At 42.0% G+C, this 25105-nt stretch overlaps 2 protein-coding genes across 2 annotated transcripts in view; one reads left to right on the top strand and one right to left on the bottom strand.

The window, feature by feature from the left end:
- Positions 1 to 25105, top strand: part of trappc8 (trafficking protein particle complex subunit 8) — a 180772-nt gene that overhangs the window by 123498 nt on the left and 32169 nt on the right. The window lies entirely within an intron of this gene.
- Positions 301 to 25036, bottom strand: LOC308287741 (uncharacterized protein; the record flags this gene model as incomplete). The annotated part of the gene is made up of 8 exons (XM_080728986.1): positions 301 to 418; positions 5566 to 5746; positions 11852 to 12274; positions 19907 to 20041; positions 20463 to 20541; positions 21058 to 21104; positions 22096 to 22200; positions 24823 to 25036. 8 exons carry the CDS (start codon positions 25034 to 25036, stop codon positions 301 to 303), a joined length of 1302 nt encoding a protein of 433 aa, XP_080585112.1.

Genomic DNA, 25105 nt, shown 5'->3' with positions numbered 1-25105 from the left:
TAATTATTTCTTTTTATTCTGTATTTTTTATTTTATTTTACTGTTTCTCTGTTAAGCACTTGTGCTTCATTTTCTGCTCTGTAAAGCGCTTTGAGCTGCATTTTATGTCATGAAAGGTGCTATACAAATAAAGTTTTATTATTATTATTATTATTAGCTGCTTACAGACAGACAGACAGGCGCGCATGCATGCACATGCACACGCACACACACACACACACACACACACACACACACCGGCTCACACACACACCCACACCGGCTCTACAGATTTTGTTCACTCTATTAAGGCCCTTCCTGTCAGGGTGAGAGTGAGTCTCTCTCTTCATTGTGCAGCTCAGCTCTCAGGCCCTCCCTGCCTGCCTTGTTGCAGCGTTTCCATGAATACCAACGTGGACCGGGGTCAGAACACTGGGGGCTGAAGAGGACGGACAGGAGGAGTGAGGCCACCAACTCTATCACGTCCCTTCAATCACCCTCACACCAGCTTCAATAGGGCATAGCAGTGGGCTTGGATTAACTGGTCCATTCATTTTTCCCATTACACAAATATTCATATCAATTATTTTAAGCCTAGAATGAAGCCATCCAGGATCCTGGTGAATCAGGACCATAAAACCATTGATTCTAGGCATGATTCTAGGCTTATAATAATGGATCAATTTCAATACTTTTACTTCTACTCAGAGGCTAATATAATTGTACTTTTACTGTACTACAATTATTAGAAAACTTAATTAGTTACTAGGCCTATAGTTAGTAGTTACTTTGTAGATATTGATTATTATTACAAAAATGCTGACAGAACCCTTGCTAAAAAACCCAGGACAAAAATCCACTTGTCCTAGACAGTTTGCCCTCCTGGCCCCCAAACTGTGGAATAAACTCCCTGAGTCCCTGTCGCACGTAGAACTATACAGACTCACTCCCTAGCTTCCACCGTGGACTGAAGAGTCACCTCTTCAGACCCCAACTAAACCGATAGCACTACTGTAACACTCCCCCTTCCCTCAATGACCATCAATGACCATACATGAAGCTAGACAGCATTTATTTTAGGTTTTAGAAGTGTTTTACTAATGTGCGTAGTCTACCTATGTTGTTTTTCTAGATTGATATTCCTATGCATTTGTTATATTGTTGTTAATCTACCGACATATTATCTTGTGCTTATTATAGTGATGTGTATTACCTGCTTATTGAAGTCGCTTTGGATTAAAAGCGTCTGCTAAATGCCTAAACTGTAAACTGTAACTGGCACAACATCTTTTCAGATGGGCTTCCGCAGCCAAAATTCCACACCGATTTGGGAGTCCTTGACATGAAAATGCTATGCTGTAAACAAGTCAACAACATATCAAAAATGGTTGAATTTGTGTGAGGCCCATAGGGCAGGACTCTATCTCCTCCTTTTTCTGTAGCGTGACGTGAGGCTATTGTACAAGTAGGCTACACCCCCTGGACATGCCGAGTGCCAAGCAGGAGGTAGGCCTACTGGGACATATTTTCCAGGGTTGTTTGTATGACCCAACCCGGGATCGAACCCCAATCTCCCAGTCTCAGGGTGGAAAATCTCTAACCACAAGGCCACTGAGCTGATTATGAAGCCCACTGGCACAACATTTCATTTCTTTTCAGATGGGTGTCTGCAGCCAAATTACATATGGATTTCGGGGTCCTTGGCATGAAAATGCTACCGCTGTAACTTAAAGGAACAACACAAATGGTTGAAATGGCCCCAAATTCTACAGATGTTTTGCAAGCATTGAATGACATTCTTCTAATGGTTCGTATGGTGGCTTCATCACAGTGATTGTATAGAATATTACATTATTTGACATCGGCAGCCTCTAGTCTAGGTGCATCTAGATTATATATATTTTTTATGTTAAAAAATCCAATCCAAATTGAAGATTTTAAATAGAAGAGGAGCTGTTGAATGGGACATCTTGCACCAAGCATCCCTTCAGACTACAGCACCACCATGTGGCAGAAATCCAGTAATGCATTGATCCTCTCTCAACGTTGAGTGCACGTCCCAAGAAGACGTCCGTACAACGTCGATACAACGTGCGAGTCAACCCTGAGTGAACTAGCTGCCTGAGCCGCGTTGCAAAAAGACGTTGAAACAACGTCGAAACAACGTCCATACAACGTCTAGTCTCTCGCAATGAGCGTGAGACGCAGGCAAAATTACCCTCTTCACAGTTCACATCAGAGCCAGAGGTGGGCTTATAATATAGGCCTATGTATTTATCTGCAGTAAAAAAAAAAGAAAAAAGAAAAAAGAAAACATACATACATAAAAATATTGCAAACCATTATAGGCTATTACAGTACATTATATCTCTTCTTTAACATGGAGGTCGCCATTGATTCATTGAAGATTGAAGAGTTATTAGCAGTTTGCAATAGAAAAAGTACAGTTTCATGACAGCACAAATCATTGGTACAAGGTCAACTAAAAGGAGATCCTATTTTCTATGCAAACATATACGTGGGTGACTCAAAATGTCTTTATGAATGTATTGGGCACTCTGCACTCACATATTCTAGGTCATGGTAACTCTGTTGGAAAAGCTCTTGACTCATCATCAGAAGGTCATGGGATCAAATTCCTGCACCTCTGACACCTCTGCATCTGAGCAATTGACACTGATGGCTTGATTTATCTCTCCTTTAAAAGGCCATTGTCATTGACAATGCATTGGGCGCTTAAAGTTAAATATTTAAAAAACTACAAATTATTTCAAAGTAAAAGTCAACAGTAAGGTTCAATTTTAATGTGTGATTTCACTTTGAAATGTTTTGTTGTTTTGGAGATAATTAACTTTTAAAACCCATATCAGATAACTTTGCTGTTCCTTCATACTTTAACTTAGCGACTTGATAAAAAAAAAAAAAAAAAAAAAAAAAACACCTTACTGTGGTATGGTTGACATTTGAAATAATGTGTAGTTTTTTAAATATTTAACTTTAAGCGCCCAATGCAAAAATCAAGCCAAATCAAGCCATCAGTGTCAATTGCTCAGATGCAGAGGTGTCAGTGTTAGGATTTGTGAAGTGTGCCCTGACAGAAAAAAGGCTAGGAAACACTGCAACCCGAGACCTTTAGATTCTAAATAGAAGAGCAGGGAGATAAAATACAATCCCCCCCTCCCCCAACTGTTGTATGTTATATTGTATCAACATACTCTGCCATACAGATTGGACAAAATGACATTTTATTCATAAAAAGAATAGCTATTAGGTGCTATTATGTATTTATCTTAATCACTACTGTCTTCTCTTTACTTCCACTTCCCGTTTGAAAAATGATGCAGTGAAATAAACAAGCGACTAAACTTCTATAATACAAAAGAAACAGGAGGCAATCTTCAGAAAGTTAAACAGCTTTAATAAAGAGGTTATAGTTCTGAATGGAGACGATTAAAAGCAAACAATTATCTCAGGGAAAATAAGGTTTACCTTGAAGCCAACATGTTTCAGCCTCAAGCAGAGAGAGAGAGAGAGAGAGAGAGAGAAAGAGAGAGAGAGAGTTTACTTTATATAATCAGTTTAATATTATAAAACATACTCTAAACCAGGGGTCAGCAACCTTTTTGAAATTAAGTGCCATGTTTTTATTTTCTAGAATCTAGATATTCAGTGTGCCATGTCAACATTCATTTAATGACACCATCAAATATTTTGACATTTTGATTAGCAGGACATAACAATCATTAGAGCAATAATCCACCGATCTCCCCGACTCCCTCCCCAGTCAGAGTTTTAATGAATGTAGAATTATGTGCAGGATGTAATTTGCTGTAAATTAGCTAACTTCATTTAATTGAACACGTTTACAATCCTGTCTCACACACTTCTGCTAGTGTGCCAGTGATCATCCTCTCCTGAGCCAATGTTGGCACCCGTGCCTAAGGTTGCCTACCCTGGGCCTGCTCTAAACTAACCAATCTAAGCCCTGTTTTATACTTTGTCAATTAAAACATTTTTAGATTTACAAGCTCACAACATGTTGCAGCACACACATTGTGATCTTTTAGATCTGCAATCTTTTGATTTCTTTTAAACATTTGAGCATTTGAAAAAAAAAAAAAAAAAAAAAAAAACGTTTACAGTATTTTCCGGACTATAAGGCGCACTTAAAAGCCTTTAATTTTCTCAAAAAACGACAGTGCGCCTTATAGTCCAGTGCACCTTATATATGGATCATTCATTGACATTGACATTCCCTTTAGCACAGCTCCATCTGTTGGATGCATAACGCAACGGTAGCGTCTATTATGTGCGCCTTATAGTCAGGCTTATATATGAAAACAGTTTGAAAATAGACCATTCATTGACAGTGCGCCTTATAGTCAGGTGCGCCTTATAGTCCAGAAAATACTGTACTTCCGTAAGGATAGCAATTTTAGTGCTTTTACTAAGTAAAAGTCAAGAGAATTTCTATTTTGTGGTATTACTTGGTACTTTTACGTAATTATTCCACCACTGGATATATATATACTCTTTGTGGGTGGGTGTGTGCGTGCGTGCGTGTGTGCCATTAGTTGAATACACAGCATTTCACAGAATTGTAAGTGACAAAACTTGTTCAAGTGACGACGACTTGTAATGTAAAAACATGCAATACGTTAATAAGTCCACCATGGGTGAATATGACCTGGAAAACACAGTTTCCATGCAGGAAACAATGACATGTCAGGTTGAGCTCAAATGTTGCAGTTCCTCTCTGCTTTACCCTCCTCCTCTTTAAAGTCGCAGTGAAATGACATGTTTAACCACTTGAACCCCAGCACACCAGTAGGCTATAAGTAAGGAATACTTCCTTCACAGGTGTTACCAATGATACTGATGAAGGCTCTGTTCCATTCTGGTCAAACAGAGTCAGGGTGCTGATACTGTAGCATGTTGACTCATTGGAAACACTCTTCAACACCATAGGGTCTCAAAGTGTGTTCCAGGGACCCTCATGGTCCCTTGATGGGGTTCCAGAGCTTTCATTAGTATCATTGGTAACACCTGTGAATGAAGTAGGGAAGAGGCCCAATTTATGTCTAATATGGCTGCTGTGCACGAGGGAACATTTTGCCAAAAATAGCAGATCTACAAGTTCAAAACACATCGCAAAACGCGTGGTTTTAAGCTTGTAGATCTTCTGTTTTGAGTCAAGCGACTAAATGTTTCTTTATGTGTTGTATCATGTTACCTCTCTGGCTAAAGCGTTTGTCACAAAATTGACATCCATAGGGTTTTTCCCCTGTATGAGTCCTTTCGTGTCCTATTTGGGTTCCCCTGTGACGAAAGCGTTGGTCACAAAATCTACAACCAAATGGTTTTTCCCCCGTGTGAATCATCAAGTGCGACTTCAGATATGCTTTTACGAGAAATTTCTTGCCACAGAACGTACAATAGAAGCCTTTGTTAGCCATTAACTCTTCCAAGTTGACAGTCCTTGTGGGTGGAGTTTGCCCCGGAAGCTCGTCCTCCTTTCGGGGCCGGCCTCTGCCTCTCTTCACCATGCTCAAAGACGACCTTTGTCCTTGAGATTTTTTCAGTGACCTTCGCGCCGGCCGAGCTCCAAATGTCTCCTCCAAGTTGCTGTTCTCTGCGTCAGATTCAGAACGGTATGACAGAGGGGCGAGGAGCTGGTCTTCACCGGTTGGTTGTGATGTTCCATTGTCCACCTGGACCCAGCTGCTGGAGCTCCCCTCCTCTTTACACACAGGAAGGTGCAGCGAGTCTAGAGGAGAAAGACACAACGGAAAGAAAAACATGAAATGTTTGAACCGTTTCCCCCATGTCCCCAGTGATATCGGTGGTTCTCAAACCTTTTCATTTCAATGAACCCCAAAATGATATGCATTTGGCCAGACCCCCCATCCCAAAATATGTTCTTCCAGGGACCCCCCAGAAGCAAAGATTTGAGTTCAAAAGGTTTGATTTAAAAATAGAAGAGGAGCTGTTGAATGGGACATCTTGCAGCCTTGCACCAAGCATCCCCAGACTACAGCACCACCATGTGGCAGAAATCCAGTAATGCACTGATCCTCTCTCAATGTTGAGTCCAAGTCCCAAGAATAAGTCCATACAACATTGATACATCGTCCGAGTCAACCCTGAGTGAACTAGCTGCTTGAAAAGACGTTGCAACGTCCATACGTCGTCTAGTCCAGTCCAGAGCTGCCAACTCTCACATAATGAGCGTGTGAGGCACGTAAAATGACCCTCTTCACACCATAGAGGTGGCCTATAATATATTTATTTATCTGCAGTAAAAAAAATATATATATTGCAAACCATATCTATCTATTAGGCCTACATTTATATATCTATGTCTCTTCTTTAACATATTGGAGGTCACCATGACATGAAAATGTTTGAAAACCACTAGGCTACTAAAACAACATTTGACCGCATGTGTGTGCATGACAACACACACATTGAGTGGTACAGTAGGCTAGGCCTATATGGCACTGATGAATCAAACTCATGCTTGACACACTTAATTAAGCATTTGTACTGGGATTGTTAGCAGCAATACAAATATAGCCTGCCTTATAATATGTGTGTGTGTGTGTGTGTGTGTGTTTCTATATCTTGGTGTGCCCTGGGATCTTTTGGCTATGAAGTGTGCCCTGACAGAAAAAAGGTTAGGAAACACTGCAACCTGAGACCTTTAGATTCTAAATAGAAGAGCAGGAAGATAAAATACAATCCTCCCCCAAATGTTATATTGTATCAACATACTTTGCCATACAGATTGGAAGAAAAAAAGAATCATGAAAAGAAAAGTTATTAGGTGCTACTACTGCCTTCTCTTTACTTCCACCCCTTGATATTTGAAAAAATGATGCACAGTGAAATAAACAAGCGACTAAACTTGTATAATACAAAAGAAACAGGAGGCAATCTTCAGAAAGTTAAACAGCTTTAATAAAGAGGTTATAGTTCTGAATGGAGACGATTAAAAGCAAACAAATATTATCTCAGGGAAAATAAGGTTTACCTTGAAGCCAACATGTTTCAGCCTCAAGCAGAGAGAGAGAGAGAGAGAGAGAGAGAGAGAGAGAGAGAGAGAGAGAGAGAGAGAGAGAGAGAGAGAGAGAGAGAGAGAGAGAGAGACTATATAATCAGGTTAATAATAAACACTCTAAATTAGAGGGAGGGAGAGAGAGAGAGACTATATAATCAGGTTAATATAAAACACTCTAAATTAACTAATCTAAGTCCTGTTTTATACTTTGTCAATTAAAAAATTGTAGATGTACAAGCTCACAACACATTGCAGCACTCACATTGTGATCTTTTACATCTGTAATTTTTTGATTTCTTTTACATTTGACCATTTCAAGAACAAACAAACAAAAACACTTTTAAGGATACCAATTTTAGTGCTTTTACTCAAGTAAAAGTCTGATAGGACAAGACGGGACTTTGCTTTAAAGATAATTTTTATTTTGTGGTATTATTTGGTACTTTTACTTAAAACATCTGAGTAATTATGCCACCACTGGATATATATACCTATTGTGTGTGTGTGTGTGTGTGTGTGTGTGTGTGTGTGTGTGTGTGTGTGTGTGTGTGTGTGTGTGCACACGTGCGTGCACGCCATTAGTTGAATACACAGCATTTCACAGAATTGTAAGTGATGAAACTTGTTCAAGTAACAACGACTTGTAATGTAAAAACGTGCAATATGTTAATAAGTCCACCATGGGTGAATACAGTATATGACCTGGAATACAAAGTTTCCATGCAGGAAAGAATTACATGTCAGGTTGAGATCAAATGTTGCATTCCTATCTGCTTTACCGTCCTCCTCTTTAAAGTCGCAGTGAAATGACATGTTTAACCACTTGAACCCCACCCAGCACACCAGTAGGCCTCTTCCTTACTTCTTTGACAGGTGTTACCAATGAAACTGATGAAGGCTCTGTTCCATTCTGGTCAGAGTCAAGTCTCAAAAGTGTGGTCCAGGGACCTCATGCTCCCTTGATGGGGTTCCAAATGGACCTTTACGGTTAAGTAACTCTTAAAGGAGTAGTTCACCCCCAAAATGACTTTTTTTTCCTATTGATTACTCATGCCATGGAGAGTAGAGTTCAATAATATTTTTTGGTTTTTGTCACATTCTTAAGACAAAAATTTGATTCGAGTAAATTTACCCCCATTGATTCCGGATGGGGACCCGTTTCGTAACGGGTCCCCATCCGGAACGAATGGGGGTAAATTTATTGTTATCACATTTTTGTCTTAGGAATGCGACAAAAAACTAAAAATATTATTGAACTCTAGTCTCCATGGCGTGACTAATCGATAGAAAAAAAGTCATTTTGGGGGTGAACTACTCCTTTAAAGGGATCCCTGGATAATACGACAAATATGCCTTAATCCATTATAATTGTCCTCTATAACTACAATGTAAAATTAAAAACTAAGCTAATCTTTCACTCAACAGGGGAAATGCCCGTCGCAAGTTGATGTCATAAATGTCATGTGTAATCTATCCCTATGGAATTTATGGCATGCATGTGCAAATAAAAACAAACATAATACTTCTTATGGTTAATATGAGCATCAAATCAATATTTCAAATGTGTTTTTTGCACATGCATGCCATAAATTCCATAGGGATATATCACACATGAGATTTATGACATCATCAACTTGTGACGGGTATTTCCCCTGTTGAGTGAAAATATTTAAGGTGTTTTTAATTTTACATTGTAGTTATAGAAGACAATTATAATGTATTAAGGCATATTTGTCGTATTAGCCAGGGATCCTTTTAAGAGTGTACAAATGGAACCGGCTCCTTTTCTACTCTCACAGAGTTATGAGGGTGCTGGAAATTAAAAAGTGTGAGAACCACCGTGCTACACTAAATGGAACAGAGCCTTCATTAGTATCATTGGTAACACCTGTGAATGAAGTAAGGAAGCGGCCCAATCCCTGTCCAATTAGCCCTATTCACGACCCGCCCACTCAGCATTCCCCGGGTGCTGAAGTCCCGTTTTGAAGGGGAAAATCCTACTATAAGCCTATAGAGTTAGTACAGAAATCGCAAATTTAATGCAATTTCCGAATAGTAAAGTATAAAATACGGCTAGCATGATCAAGAACACAAGATAGTAAACGGCACAAAGCATTATAATTTACTTTACCGTTAGAAATAACAATTTGTTGGCTTTAAGTCCAGTATAGTTTCCCCTTCTAAATTGAAGTCAGCCCCCGGGGGATACTGAGAAACGGAAGTAGGTGGGCGGGCCGTGAATAGGGCTAATATGGCTGCTGTGCATAGAGCCTATTCTGAGGGAACATCTGCCAAAAATAGCAGATCTACAAGTTCAAAACACATCGCAAAACGCGCTGCGTTAAGCCTGTAGATCTTCTGTTTTGAATCAAGCGATTCGATTTTCCCCTAAATGTTTCTTTGTGTGTTGTATCATGTTACCTCTCTGGTTAAAGCGTTTGTTACAAAATTGACAACTGTAGGGTTTTTCCCCTGTATGAGTCCTTTCGTGTCCGACCAAGGTCCCCTTTTGACGAAAGCGTTGGTCACAAAATCTACAACCAAATGGTTTTTCCCCTGTGTGAATCATCAAGTGCGACTTCAGATTTGCTTTTGCGAGAAATTTCCTGCCACAGAATGTACAATAAAAGCCTTTCCTTGCGGGTGGAGTTTGTTTTGAGGATTTCAGGTCGTGGGGCCCCGGAAGCTCGTCTTCCTTTCGGGGCCGGCCTCTGCCCCTCTTCACCATGCTCAAAGACAACCTTTCTCCTTGAGCTTTTTTCCGCGACCTTCGTGCCGGCCGAGCTCCAAATGTCTCCTCACAGTTGCTGTTCTCTGCGTCAGATTCAGAACAGTATGACAGAGGGGAGAGGAGCTGGTCTTCACCGGTTGGCTGTGATGTTCCACAGTTCTCCTGGACCCAGCTGCTGGAGCTCCTCTCTTCTTTACACACAGGAAGGCGCAGCGAGTCTAGAGGCGAAAGACACGCATGATAGCGATTTGGAGCCGCATTGGGACAAACCCCACCCTGCCAGCGTGTGATTGGCTGAAGTCCCTTTGAGCCGCATTCGGACGCAGAAGCAGTCCCTTGGTCAATATTTACTATTCTGTCCCCCAGTATATATATAACTCCAACGGCGCTGAGTCGGCTCATGCGACCTTCACACCTCGGCACCTCGCTCGCTACCGCTCGCTCGACGGGGCCTCACGGGGCTTAAGGTCACCTGAGACCGCAGATATACAAGCTCACAGCGCTGCACCGAGTGCCACGCTGTGAGCTTGTAGATCTGCTATTTTTTGAAAAATCGTGAAAATTAGAATTTTGACCCGATTCTATGTTGACCCGATTCTATTCTAAGTGTCTTTTGAATCCTTCTAAGATTTTTGGAAAAAACCTATGTTTCTATGTCAGCAATCTGGCCAGCCATCGTCAAAGAAAAGGTCCTTTTCACTTAAAGCTATACTGTGTAAGATGCTCAACTAGTGGTCAGTAGCCCTATAGCAAACCGGTCGCGTCCGCGTCTTTCGGACGTTTTTCGTACCTTCAGACCCCCGCGTCTGCCTCCACATCGCCGAGAGCTTTCTTTAGAGGGGTCCCTGGTTCCTGTGCGTTCAGGCATTCCGGAGAAACGGACTACTTCACCCTGCCTGGTAGGCGAGATTACCTTTTGAGTATAGAGACAAACGGGCGACTAAAAATATGGCCGCCATAGCGACCCCACTTCAAGATGCGCTGTGATTGGCCGGCAGTGTATAACCCTCGCTGTGATTGGCCGGTAGTGTGATGACGCAATTTTTCCGCGAAAACCGGTCCCCGGTAGGGATCATAGAAAACATATAAAGAGAAGGCTTTAGAAGCTGAAAATAACGGAGTGGGGGTTCTAAAACTTTAGCGATTTAACAGTTAGGACAATTTTAAGATTTGTTTTATAAAAAAAGTTACATGGTATAACTTTAACTGGATCTCAGTTAGTCTGTTCTTGAGAGACTACTATGTCAGTGGTTCTCAAACCTTTTCATGTGAAGGACCCCCAAAATGATATTTATTTGGCCATGGACCCGCATCTCAAAATATTTAGTTCCAGGGACCACCCAGAAGCAAAATTTGAGTTACAAACGTTCGCTTTGAAAATACATATATTCAAAGATTTGCACACATTTTCACGACTTTTTCAAAAATAGCAGATCTACAAGCTTGCAGCGCGGCACTCGGTGCCGCGCTGTGAGCTTGTATATCTGCTATTTTTCACTGGTTAAAGCATTCAATAATTCGAGGCCTAAATGGGTTAATAAAAAAAAATGGCCGCGGTGGTGGAAAAAAAGTGGCACAAGCGAGATGCGAACCCGGGGTGCATGGATTGGGGGTGCAGTGACTGAGACCTGAGGCCGATTCTACAAACGTCTTCTAAATACCAAACAATTTTCTGAAACACTTATCGGTGGTTCTCAAACTTTTTCATTTCAAAGACCCCCGTCTCAAAATATGTTCATCCAGGGACCACCCCCAGAAGCAAAGATTTTAGTAAAAAAAATCTATTTAAAAAATATATTCAAAGATTTGCACACATTTTCATGATTTGAAATACATCGCAGATCTACAAGCTCATAACACAGCACTCGGTGCCACGCTATGAACTTATATATCTGCCATTATCTGAATAGCCAAAGTATAAAATAATGGTTAGTGGTTAAAATCTAATGTGACACAGATGCGTTCCAGGTCTAAATGGAAGAAACCTAAAGTGTGTAACTCCATTCTGCACCGTAAAATCTTCAGTGGTAATTTAACTCAAGAGATTTACATTTACACTTAACAAAGTAATTATCTCTTACCGTGAGCCGTTGGGTAGATTGGGTGGCCGAGCGAGCGACGCTCATGCTGACCGAGGTTGGTCCTTGCACAGCCGTCCAGAGTTCGGGGCCGGCCTCGGAGGCGGAGCCGAAACGGGAGGGGCCCAGGTTCATTCTTCACCACCTGCTGCTGCTTTCGCGGGCGGCCTACGGGCCGAACCGGGAGTACGGGGCCGGGGTGGCCAGGTTCATTCTCCACCACCTGCTGCTGCTGCTGCTTTCGGGGCCGGCCTGGGAGCCGAACCGGGAGTACAGGGCCGGGGTGTCCAGGATCATTCATCACCACCTGGTCCCAGGGTTCACTCTTCACCACCTGGTCCTTTCGAGGCCGGCCTCTCCTCTCCATCTTTCGGGGGCGGCCTCGGCCTCTCTTCACCACCGGCCCCTCTGTCTGGATGTTACTGTCTGAATAAAGTATGAAAATTGGAAACAAATCTTAAAAGATAAAGAAATAAATAAATAAGAACTTTGCGCTTATCTGATCATGTCAGCATATTATTGTCATAGCATCATGACAAAATACAAGCACAGAGTAGATCTCAACAATGTTGCACAGCAACTGGAGTTGTTACCAGTATCAGCAGCTTTGCCGATACTGCCAAAGATGCTGGTATCGGCAAGAAAGCCAGTCCATGTTGATCCAGCATAAGACTGGCTTTCTCACATTTATCATCGTGTCGTGTGCTAAATGACGTATCGGATCCCATTATATGATATACGTATTTCATAATGGCAATTGTGACCGTTAGTTCGCAGTTAGTATGAAAACGTCCAGCACATGTCCATGAGTCACGCCCAGTACCTTATTTGACCACCTGAGGGCAGCAACACAACGCAGACGTGACTTGTGTCCTGACTAACCATTCATGTACCAATGCCTGTTCTTTGTTTTGTTTTGCCTGGGCCACCTGACCTGGCGGTCGCTTTTCGCCCTTAAGGCGTGTTACTTGTAATCAGTTGATGTTCCACTACTGTGTTATACTCTGAATGCCTTTGCACACAGGGTTCGATTTCCCACACGAAAAAATAAATAAAATGAAAATAAATATACACATGGTGTCTCTAAGACCTCATGCACACTGGGTCAGAATTTGTCCAAATTCAGACAATATTGTCCAGTTTTTCAGCACAGAAAATCTGACCCTGTGTGCAAATGCCTTTACCGGATCAGTGAGTGATCGTGATCGTTCGATAATGCCTCTATCGGCTTTAATCGGTATCGGCTTTGCCGATCTACAAGCTAGATCAGATATTTTCACGATATTTATCTGTGGGACTGAATGTAATTTCAGCTTCAACTTCTACAATTTGAATTGGATACTAAAGGACCTCAGCCTGCAATCTCCTAATGTTTATACATAATATACAAAGTCAATGTTTTGTAAGAAGAATCATTAAATGTATAAATGCTGTTACAGTGACACAATAAATAGAAGAATTAATGGATTTGATCGCCGTGACAGAAATATCGGTATCGGCAGATACTTATTTCCAGCTGATCGCTAACAGAGCATCATTAGTCCAGCCGGATAAACACGATATGATTATTTTAATTAAAAGATAAATACATTTCTTCACAATTTTACTAATTGGAGGGACTTGTGACAGGCCAAATATGTTTAATTAAAGACACAAAAAGCAACAGTTCTGTTAAGCATGTACCATTAAAGCTTTCCACCAAAGAGAAGTATCAATAGTGGTATTCATAAAGACTCAGAACGTTAAGCAGTATCAATAGTGAAATTGTCAGATTTCTTTGTTTTGTTTTTTCTTTTTATCAAACAAAAAGCTTAAAATGACACCATTCACCATCCTATATTATAACTAGCCAATCAACCGGTTTTCATGAAAAAATAAATAAAAACAAATCTGTAGCATATGTGCATCTTTGTCAGATTTCTTTGTTTTGTTTTTTCTTTTTATCAAACAAAAAGCTTAAAATGACACCATTCACCATCCTATCTTATAACTAGCCAATCAACCGGTTTTCATGAAAAAATAAATAAAAACAAATCTGTAGCATATGTGCATCTTTTAGAATAAATACATTTATTCTGGTATCCTCATCAATTTGTTCTTGTTCATACAAGCACTGTACAATAGGTTTACATAACAATGGTAAATGCAGAACAGACAAACAAGATGTGTATTGGTTACCTCACTGTATCTTTATGAGGTTTTGGTGAACTTTCAAGATTTAAAGGGGATTAAAAAAAAGAAGAAAAAAGATATTTTCAGTAATGCCATAGCCTAACAATACATCTGTGAGAACTCAATGGCTAAGTAATGGAATGAACAAAAACATATGCAATAATCTAGTAGTCTCGTTTCCTTTCACTTACTGAAAGTTTAAGGAAAGTGCCATGTCTTTTTACTGTAGGCTTTTTCTCCTTTGCCAGTCTATCTAGCTTCTGGGTTATGTCCTCCTTCCACTGATCAAATGGTACGCCGGAATGTATAGGACAGTAACTGTTGCTTAAATACAGAACGTGGCCATTTTCCTTCGTGGCGGGCCGAAAGCACTTTCTGCATGTCCGGAAATGAGCAGGTTGGGCTGCACGGGTATGTGGGGCTGCACGGGTATGTGGGGCTGCACGGGTATGTGGGAGCACATAATAAAGTGTCGACGGGGAGGTAGGGGAGGTATAAGATGTCGATGGAGACGTATAGGAGGTATAAGATGTCGACTGGGAGGTATGCGAGGCATTTGGAGGGAACATCTGCATTTGAGGGGAGGTTTGGGAGGTAGAAGATGTCGACGGGGAGGTATGGGAGGTAGAAGATGTCGACGGGGAGGTATGGGAGGTAGAAGATGTCGACGGGGAGGTATGGGAGGTGGAAGATGTCGACGGGGAGGTATGGGAGGTAGAAGATGTCGACGGGGAGGTATGGGAGGTAGAAGATGTCGACGGGGAGGTATGGGAGGCATTTGAAGGGAACACCTGCATTTGAGTGACCATTGCTTGGCCGTGGCTCGGCACGGCTCGTGCAGAAATGCGCGGCTCGTGCAAAAATAACCCTTGCAGGTTAACGCTACACTCCTGCATGTGCCTCCTGTGCCACTCGATGAACGTTGCCTGGTCGACACTGAACAGCGCCAGGTTGGTGCGCTGCGTGATCGCGCTGCTGCCCTGGAGCAGCTGCCTGATCTTGTTGTAGTCCCTGAGCACCGGTATCCACTTCAGCGTGTAGCTGCCGTCTTGCCCGCAGGGGTTCTTGTGGATGTCACAGAGCTTGGCGAGGACGGACGCCGCCAGGCGACCGCAGTCGGGCCACTGGCCTCCCGACTCGCTGGGCAGCGGCGAGGAGGACAATCGGTACCGGTCCAGCAGGAGGTTGAGCCACAGGGCTATGATGGAACGATTGTGGTTCAGCGTCAGCACCGTTTCCGTTCTCAGCCCCACCAGGCACTCCGCCAGGCTGTTCACGTGCTCCACCCCTGGGGGCATGCTCACATCCACGTCCTGGGGAAATACACACAATATAACACAATGCCACAACCCAAAACGGAATAAAAAAATGTAAAAAGGTCACCTCTGTCACAGCCAGGGCTGGGCAATTAAGTATTTTGAAACCGATATTTAGAACCAGTTTAAGCACCGAATTAATCTTGCTTATGCAGCAGGTCAACTGATTCACATACACATGAATCTCCATATATGGAGCTGACCAACACTGACATCAACTCTACATCACCCGGATCTCCATATATGGCTATGGCTATTAATTTACCGAATGTCTGTCTGTCTGTCTGTCTGTCTGTCTGACCGTCTGTCTGCATGCTGACATCACTGATACTACACAGTTTCACCACCATGTTAACAGCCGCATGCTGAAACAAAGACCAAATTTGGAGATGTGCATGCTGACATCACTGATACTACAGTGTGCCAAATTTGGGGATGAGCATGGTGACATCCGCCATGTAACAGCCGCAAGCTCAAACAGTGCCCACATTTGGAGATCTGTCAGCATGCTGACATCACTGATAATAAACAGTGTCGCCACCATGGTAACAGCTACATTCTGAAACAATGCCTACATCACAGACAGGTATTGCACAACTGGACGTCAATGGTGACAGTTCTGCCCAACGGGCACCGGCCTGGGTTCTCCAACATTACTTCTGAGCCTGCTACATTCAATCCCTCATATACTGTGCATACCCCACGGGCCCATATATGGAGATCTTTGATATCATCAACCCCCAGCCCTAACTGGCCCGAGGCCCTGCTTGGCCTTCACAACGTCTTACCTGGTTACCAGGTAAACAGGTGCAAACAGGTGCTGTTTTCGCGGCGTTTTCGCATTAATGCTACATATCTCATGTGGTCTATAACATAAGACATCTATGATGTCAGACGTCAGTCATATCCATATTTGGGAAAATATTTTGTCCACATTTTGTCCAACTTAAACAACCAACCGCAACTCGAATCACACTTGCAAATTAATTCCGTCCTGAGCTAATTCCGTCCTGGTGGTTACTGGTGTGTATATATATACTGCAGGGGTTGACACTAAAGTCTCAGAGGCACTTGCCCGTCGGGCAAGTACAGGTCATGTTCTACTTGCCCGAAGGTCATGCCCACTTGCCCGAAAAGTAAATTGTCCATTATAAAATGATTGGTAAGATTTTAATTACCGCTCAATTTAACACTTATTTCTTTACTTTCTGGGGCCGTGCTATGACAAATGTCATACCTTAATGCCTCCAAATCCAAATACCTACATAGCTATGATTGAATATGTCTATGGTTTCACACTTTTTACATTCCACAGACCAGAAGACACAGCACGCTGGCCACGTTCAGGTGTTTAGACCGATATCTGCTGTTGTGTTTATAGACGGTTGCGTCCCCTCTCAAATTAGCACTTGCCCGGTCAGGCAACCTGAAAGCAAACTTCACCTGCCCGAAGGTTTTATTTACCTGCTGGGGGCAGGTGGTTAAGCCTTAGTGTCTGTATACACATATAGTTTGAGTAATCGTTCATTCATCTTAAAATCGAGTTAAAAGTTTGAAATAATCATATATATATAGATTTGAAGCCATATGGCCCAGCCCTAGTCACAGAGTAACCCGGTCACATAATTGACTTACCATCTGTTGCTGGGTTTCTGCCGTTGGGTTGGTGTCAGTTGACCAACAGAGGGCACTAGTGGTAGCGTTGGAGACAGTATCTGGGAGGGTGGTGACAGCTGATGGCCCAGAGGAGAAATTCAATGGGATTTGTTGTATAAAGGCTAACATGTGCTTTCATGACCCAGGGGGCAAGGCTTTGAACATAAGGACTTCGCTACTCTATTAGCAGTAGTTCATAAACACTTTTAGTGCCAAGGACCCCCGAATTAATATTATATTTTTCACAATACTTTTTGTTCCAAAGATAGCAGATGTACAAGCTCTGTAAGCTTGTACATCTGCCATAGAACTGAGATCTTTTTTATTGTTTACCTTCATTTACCCAGGATAGGTATGCAGAGATCGGATCTGAGATCTGATTTCAGCAACACCTTTTGTCTACTTTGCTAAATTCTAGCTCATTGACTGCCCAAGCCAGAGTTTCCCCCGAGTTATTCCCGATGTCTGTGTGCAAGGCCCTTGTTTCCCGAGCCATTTATCAATTGCATTTGAGTAACAAGCCCAAATCGGATCGCCGTTCCACGGAGCCTAAGTGGCCCAATGATAGAGCTTCCGGTTTGGGTCCGGAAGCGGAACCGGATATGCATTTTTATGGCCACTTTCTGCTGTGTTTACTTCCTTGTTATGTTGTCCGATATCATGTAATTTATCACATGATGATATTTAAATTAGTCATATTTTGAATTGATTTTTCACAACTTTATATTCTTACTGTACTATCCCACAACCTAATCAGAATCGCACCAAAAAATAGTGTGTTTGTGTGTCCATCTGTAACTCCACGTTCAGCAGTTGTTCAATTGTCTAAAAAAACATAATACAAAAATCAATAACGCATGTACCATGCCCAACATCAACTTTATCACCTTCAGATGTGTCTCTACTTCTCATAATCCCAAAATGTTTACATTTTTTCCCCACATTTTGGCCTGTAGGTGGCATATATTGCGCAATCCATAGTTGGGAGTGAAGTGTCATTATCATCACCAAAGTCTCAGGTTACAAGAGGGAAAGGGGGGGGGGGGTCAGATGCACACACACAGTACAGTACAGTTAGGTACAGTAGAGTACAGTAAAGTATAGTAAGGTAAAGTACAGTACAGTACAGTAAGATACAGTACAGCAAGGTACAGTAGAGTACAGCAAAGTACAGTACAATAAGGTACAGTAGAGTACAGTAAAGTACAGTACAGTAAGGTAAAGTAGATTACAGTAGAGTACAGTACAGTAAGGTACAGTAGAGTACAGTAAAGTACAGTACAGTACAGTAAGTTATAGTAAGGTACAGTAGAGTACAGTAAAGTACAGTACCATAAGGTATAGTAAGGTACAGTAGAGTACATTAAAGTACAGTAAGGTAAAGTACACCGCAAACTTCTAGTTTACATTATTATTTTACTAACTTGTAACTTCACTTTTAAATATAATTAAAAGCATTTTTAATGTATTCCTTGATCAGTGGTTCTCCAACTTTTCTATTTATTTCAACTGGACCCCCATAACTCTGTGCGCACACACACACACACACACACACACACACACACACACACACACACACACACACACACACACACACACACACACACACACACACACACACACACACACACACACACACACACACACACACACACACACACACACGTCCATTTGGAAGAGCCTCAAGGAACCCTGAGGGTCCCTGGACCCCACTTTGAGAACCACGGATGGTTTTTAAATGACATACTGGACCGGATCAGTAATCGGTATCGACTGACACACAAGTTGTGACTAACGGTATCGGGAAGGAAAATGTGTATCGTTACATGTCTAGTAATATTCATTTGTGAACAATCAGTTACTCAACTGTCTAAGAGGTTTTGGAATCACACACACAAACACCTACCCACCATGTTGGTGGTGTCAGACAGGCTGGTTGAATGAAACCATGTCATGGTCTGCATTTATAGCACCTTTGTCCAAAGCACATTCATTTGGCGCACTTGCGCCACACACACACACACGCACGCACACACACACTTATAACTAGCAAGTGCCATAGATTGGAGGAGGTCAGTTGAAAAATGCTCAAAAAAGGTAGACGACTGACGCAACAATAACACTGGCTTCAAAGATGACGCCTCATGACATCACGGAGGTGACACGGCTATTAGACCCCATCTTGGTAGTTTACTAGGTAAACATTCAAGACAGATTCTGTCAGCACCACTGCTGAATAAACACAGAAGAACCCGGGAGGAAGTGGACTAAGACAGGTGTAGGGATGGGACGATCTGAAAATGTCATATCACAATTACTGTGACAAAAAGAAAATCACGATTTACGATATTATCGCGATAATCAAAATCCATTATCCTGGGGCAGAACATTTGCCAAAAAACAGCAGATCTAAAAGCTCACAACGCGTCGCAGCTTGTAGATCGGCTATTTTTTGGCAAAGACTTTTCATAGAGAAAAAAAGACTGTATCAAGTATGTATACTATATATATTATGTATGTATTATATATAATAGAGTGTTTAAGTGGTACCGGATATGCAGCTCGAATTGATCCCAGTGCATGACGGAAGACAATATCACGATACATTAAATGTCCAAAATACAATTATCATGAGTGTTTTTTATCACGATAAACTATAATAGTGATTATCGTCCCATCCCTAGACAAGGGAGGAGCAAACCAGAGTACTTCTTTTTCCTCCTTTTTTCCTACATTGTAGGAGCTGGCTTTGTACACACTGGCTTTATGTCCGTCTGTATGTATTGCAAAGCCAACCACAACAATTACGTCATACATTAGTATTTATTCTCAAAGGCACCGCTCACTTCATACAGAATGGGTTCCCAGATCCAGATTGCTAATGAAGAGATTGGATTGTTAGTTTGTTTCTTACCTGGGAGAGAGTCGAGCTGCGGCTTCCTATCCGGTGATGTCAGTGTTGATGTGTCAGCTATTATGAGAAACTCCTCCGGTTCCTCTTTGATCTCTGGTTCCCCCTGGCTCCTCTCCTGCACTTCTGAGGAGACGTCTGCATGTGAACGCACACACGCACGCATACACACACAGAGTAAAGTGAGTGGGATACGAACAAGGAGAGAGAGAGGAAGGTAGGGATGGGACGGTATGAAAACGACATGTCACGACAATTGTGGCGAAAATCACTGCGATTAAGGACGGTATCGCGATAATAATATACTAACATGCCGCTTTTGTTTAACCACTTGAACACACACAACGCATGGATGATGTTACACAAACATTGGTGACTGGGACTTTTTGGGGGTTGACTTGCCCCTTCAACCAATTTCTTAACGGTTAAACAGTAACGGTTAACTTTTGGCCTAACACACAGTATTATTATTTCATATGTTATCATTTGATGAACGTCCACGACCAAAACATCAGCAATATTTGGAGGTTGCTACTGCTAAAGAAGTGATTGTTTGTACCTGATGCGGTGTCGCCCCTCAACTTCATATCTGGTAAGCTTAACGTTGACCATCCAGTCTCCACCTGTTCATCTTCAATCTGTTGAGGCGAGGCAAGGCAGTTTCATTTCATCATTTCATTCACAAGTAAAAACCAACGAGCGCAGGGCAGAGATCATAGTTATACTGTAGCTGCTTCAAGGACAGGCTGAATCAGAACAAGATAGGCGGTACCAAAACAAGTTGTTAGGCTTAGTGGAGACATTCTAAGTTCTTACAAGCTTGAAGCTACCATACAGTATGTTATAATGTATAGTATATTTAAATTATTATTATTATTATAAGTGATGGTAAAATAATAAAGGTTTCCTACAAGCAACCATATAATTTCTTACTCAGATGCATAAAACAAAAGAAGTGAAAAATAACAGAAAATACAGTTAGAAAAAAAGAAAAGTAACAAATCAAATGCCGCGTTAATTTAGTCCTGAAGTTTATGTTGCTATTTACTGTACATAGCAACAACAGCCCCAAAAGGGGTTCCCGGATTGAAAGGTATGGTTACGTTTAGGGGTTACCGGTCTAAATGGGTTAAAAGAAATAAGCAGCAGCGAACCTGCAGTGGAGAATGTGGTTCCTCCAGGTCCAGACTGACCTCATCATCTTTACACCCAGGAGGCAGTGGAACATGTAGGAGGAAAGAAAGGGTAGGGTTAGCAGAGACCATGTCTGTCTAATCTAGGAATGGATGTCAAGGCCAAAAATCTAATTGGGTCGAACAAATCGTGTCTTTTTTTCCCTTTTTTTTGATGCGCAGTTGAGATGAGGAGATGAGAGGGCAAAATGCGCTGCTCGTCACAAAACAAGTACGACAAATAGTACCAGGGCAAAATATATTTCGCTATCGTCTTGACTGTCAAATCAGTGATCCTTTCTGCCGTGTATCACAACGTGGATGTTTGGTCTACCTCTCTCGCTCTCTGCTTTCTCCCTCCCCCCGCCCTCTGCTCTCTGACCGCTTCCACTCCATGGTGTCTCGCATTAATGTGATTTGACATCACTGATGTTGACGACGAGCAATACGTATACTTTGTGTTGTGTTTTATTGTCAATCTTGACAAAATGATTGCACACGACGGCGACGCTGCCATTAACACGCAAGCTTTAGTTAAGCAGCACAGTGTTAGTTAACCAGCGCAGTGTTTCTCAACCAGTAGACCACTGTATGACTAGCGCATACATTCATGCACTAACACAGACATACAGGAGAATAGGAGGGCTTCTTAAAGACAATATTTCAGTCCCAGAATTATTGCTGATTGGTAGGTGATCAAATACTTATTTCATGCAATGAAATGCAAATTAATTATTTAAAAATCATACAAATCATACAATGTGATTTCCTGTAATTTCTTTTTGGATTCTGTCTCTCATAGTTGAACTTGAAGTATGCCTACAATAAAAATTGCAGACCTCTCCATTTTTTGCAAGTGGGCAAACCTGCTAAATCAGCAGTGTATCAAATAATTATTTCCCCCATTGTATTTTTGTTTGCATTATAATCATCAACAACCCCTGAAAGGGAGTCACGTCATAAAAAATAATAAAGTAATCAATCAATCAATCCTTCTTGAAAAAGTTCCTTGCTCCTTACCCAAGGCAGGGAATCCTGGGAAATCTTCAGCATCATCCTCCTCCTCCTCCTCATCATCGTTTCCTTCAAACATTTTGACGATCCGTTGTCGCTTTTCTGGGATGACTGCAGATATCAGGGAGTTAAATATGAGTGGGGCGTGCGGTGGAACAGTTAATTGAACTTATCAACTTAAAGGACAACTTTGTTTTTACAACAAGGGACCGGGTTCATATTTTAGATTGTAATTTAGAGAAAAGAAAAGATGAGTGTCGATTTTAGAATTTTGATTTCAGTGGGTGGTGTCAAGGACATTTTAACACCTTCTAAGCCTGGCCGCACTCCCTCGGACTTCCTACTGGGTCCCATCAGCCAATCGTCTATTCCCGTACTTCGCCGTAATTTATGAAATTAATCATAATTTTTTGAAAAATACAGTCGCAGGTCGTGCTCTGTCTCTTTAAGAGACGTTGTGCAATCGGATCACGTCAGAAACGTGATGACGTCATCAATTGGCTCTGCCACTGGCTCCACGAGCGGCCATTACGTTCCCCTTCACTGTGTGTGCTGCAGCCTGGTTTAGCCCATCCCCTCGACTTTTTCGACCAGACGACAGGCGAAATCAAGGCTTCGGAATGAGTGGAATACATGGAATTAGATCGATGTGCGTGCGACGAGGACGTAATGTACTTTCGAACGCTGTTTTTTCTCGCGGATTACCCCATCTCGCTCCATGCAAATGAACGGCAGAAATACAGCCAGCAGCAGCTTCTAAGTAAGTGGCCGCCCAAACACGTAGTGTGTGCACGTCCTGCTGGCTTGCACTGAACGACCCGCGCGCGTTGTTTATCATTTGGTGTGTTTGTTTTTTAAAATATGTTTATAAATAAAACGCTGATTGCACGGCAGTACCGGGGTTCAGGGGGTTCTGCCGCGGCTTAGAAGGTGTTTTAAGATGTGAATATTAAAATGAACTCAAATGTATTATACTGATAGTCCTGAGTGCTACAACAGTTGCTGTGTGTGGAACATATTGGAGTTTTTTTATGTTTCCTGACCTCAATTACACCAAAAGAAAACTGCAACTTTTAACATGCAGTGGGTTTCCTGTTCTGTGGGTTTGTGCATAATGAGTCTCTGATGCATGAGTTCATTGGCTGCTGGACTCTTGCGTCGACAGTCCATTCATCCCGCCCCCTCTCCTCCTTGGCCCTCCTCCTATGAACCCTTGTTGTAAAAAAACAAAGTTGTCCTCTAATCCATTATGTTATTGATTTCATAAAATAATCTATTCATAATCAATCCCTATTCTGGGTAGGTCATGACTAATATTTTGCAAGACATTTTTTTCTTTGCTTTTAGTTCTGCTATTATCACACTTTTCATCATCTTTGCAGGGCTTATCTTTAACCCAATCTTTGAAAAGAGTTCCAAAAAGGGTGAGAGTGACCCCAGCCGTTGTATAGTCACTTACGTAAAACATGTGTATTTGCTTGGTCAGGGCACAATATTAAGTACATGGAGTTCTTTTCTCAAGTCAATTTTGAATACCGAACAGAGCATTTTTCGTTACATTGCAGTATTGATACTTTTGCCGCTGACACGCCCCGTAACGGTAGCGGGCGGAAAAAGGTGGCAAGCCCCCCGCTTTTAGAGCCCCGCTGCCAGGCGAGAGGCAACATCCCTCTCGTGAATTTTTGCGATTCTGCCATTTCAACAAATAAACATAAAAAAAACATATTCTCATGAACAATGGGAACGTAACAACCAGATTTGTGTGGAAATATAATTTTTATATGCATACATTTTCATGTCTTTAGCTTTAGCGCTAGCCCAGTAGAGCTGTGCCACCAGAGGAAGTTGCTTTCTGTGGGCTGCGAGTGCGACCCTGCGTGCGATGGGAAGAGGAATGTACATGGTAGGTACAGTACATTATAACTCTATGGTACAGTACGGGCGTGCCGTGACGTCATCAACAATTTTAGCCAAAAATTGCCAAAGATTTACCTTGTTTTTTCGTGACACGCCCACTTAAGTTAAACATGTGAGTACCTTTTCAAACCATTGATGCAGTGTTTGTTCAGTAACCCTTGTATGGTTGGTTATCACATTTATTTAATGTATTCCAGATGCATGACATATCACATCCATTCTAGGGCTTGGCTCTGCACAGTGCTTCTCAAACTTTTTCATGTCAAAGAGTCAAGGACCCCTGAATAGACACTTATTATAGCCCGCCCGTGGACCTCCATTTGAAAATATATGCCTTACCAGGGATCCCCATAAGAGAAGATTTTTACTGCTCTAGCAGTGATTCTCATTCAACCATTTTGATTTATAGGACCCCCAGTTTGACATGCTTTAGGGCTGCGGAGTGCGGACCCCCATTTAACGTTCTATCTCTGAGACCTCAATCTGTGTTGTAAAATCAATGTTAATTTAACTCTGACTCTCTTGAGTTACAGACCCATAAAGGGTCTATCTGGTTCCTAAATATCATTTAGCTGGGGACCCCCTGGAACTCCCTCAAGGACCCCTGGGGGTCCCCGGACCCCTCTTTGAGAACCACTGCTTTGATACAGTGTTTTTCAAAGTGGATTCCAGGGACTTTGCGGGTTCCTTTAGGCCGGGGGTCTAAATGGACCCATACAGGTCGTCTAACCTAATGAACCCCGTTTGTACACTGTCAGAAGTTAAGGGGAGACCTTGAAATGTACCCAAGCAATGTTAGTATATATTTGCACCAACCTGTTCTGTGTAACTTGACGTCAGGTTTTAAAACCAAATCCAGGATTCTTTGCTGCTGCTCGATCTGTTGTTTGGAGCTGAACGCCTGAGCATCATATTCTGATATGATCCTTTCAAGGGCCACGAATATCTCTTTAGCGGCTGTCTGCATGGCGACAGACAGACGCTCGTTGACAAAGGACTTCAGCACTCGTATTGAAATAGAAGAATTCATTACGAAATCAAGTTCAACACAAACATGCACAACTAAGGCTAGCTCTCCGTGGCTGTGGAAAATGCGTGG

Source organism: Nannobrachium achirus (assembly GCF_963921795.1).
Source record: "Nannobrachium achirus genome assembly, chromosome: 1".
In the NCBI taxonomy this organism is placed as follows: Eukaryota; Metazoa; Chordata; class Actinopteri; order Myctophiformes; family Myctophidae; genus Nannobrachium; species Nannobrachium achirus.
Note: the sequence above shows the minus strand (reverse complement) of the source record. Positions and strands in the feature narration are given on the sequence as shown.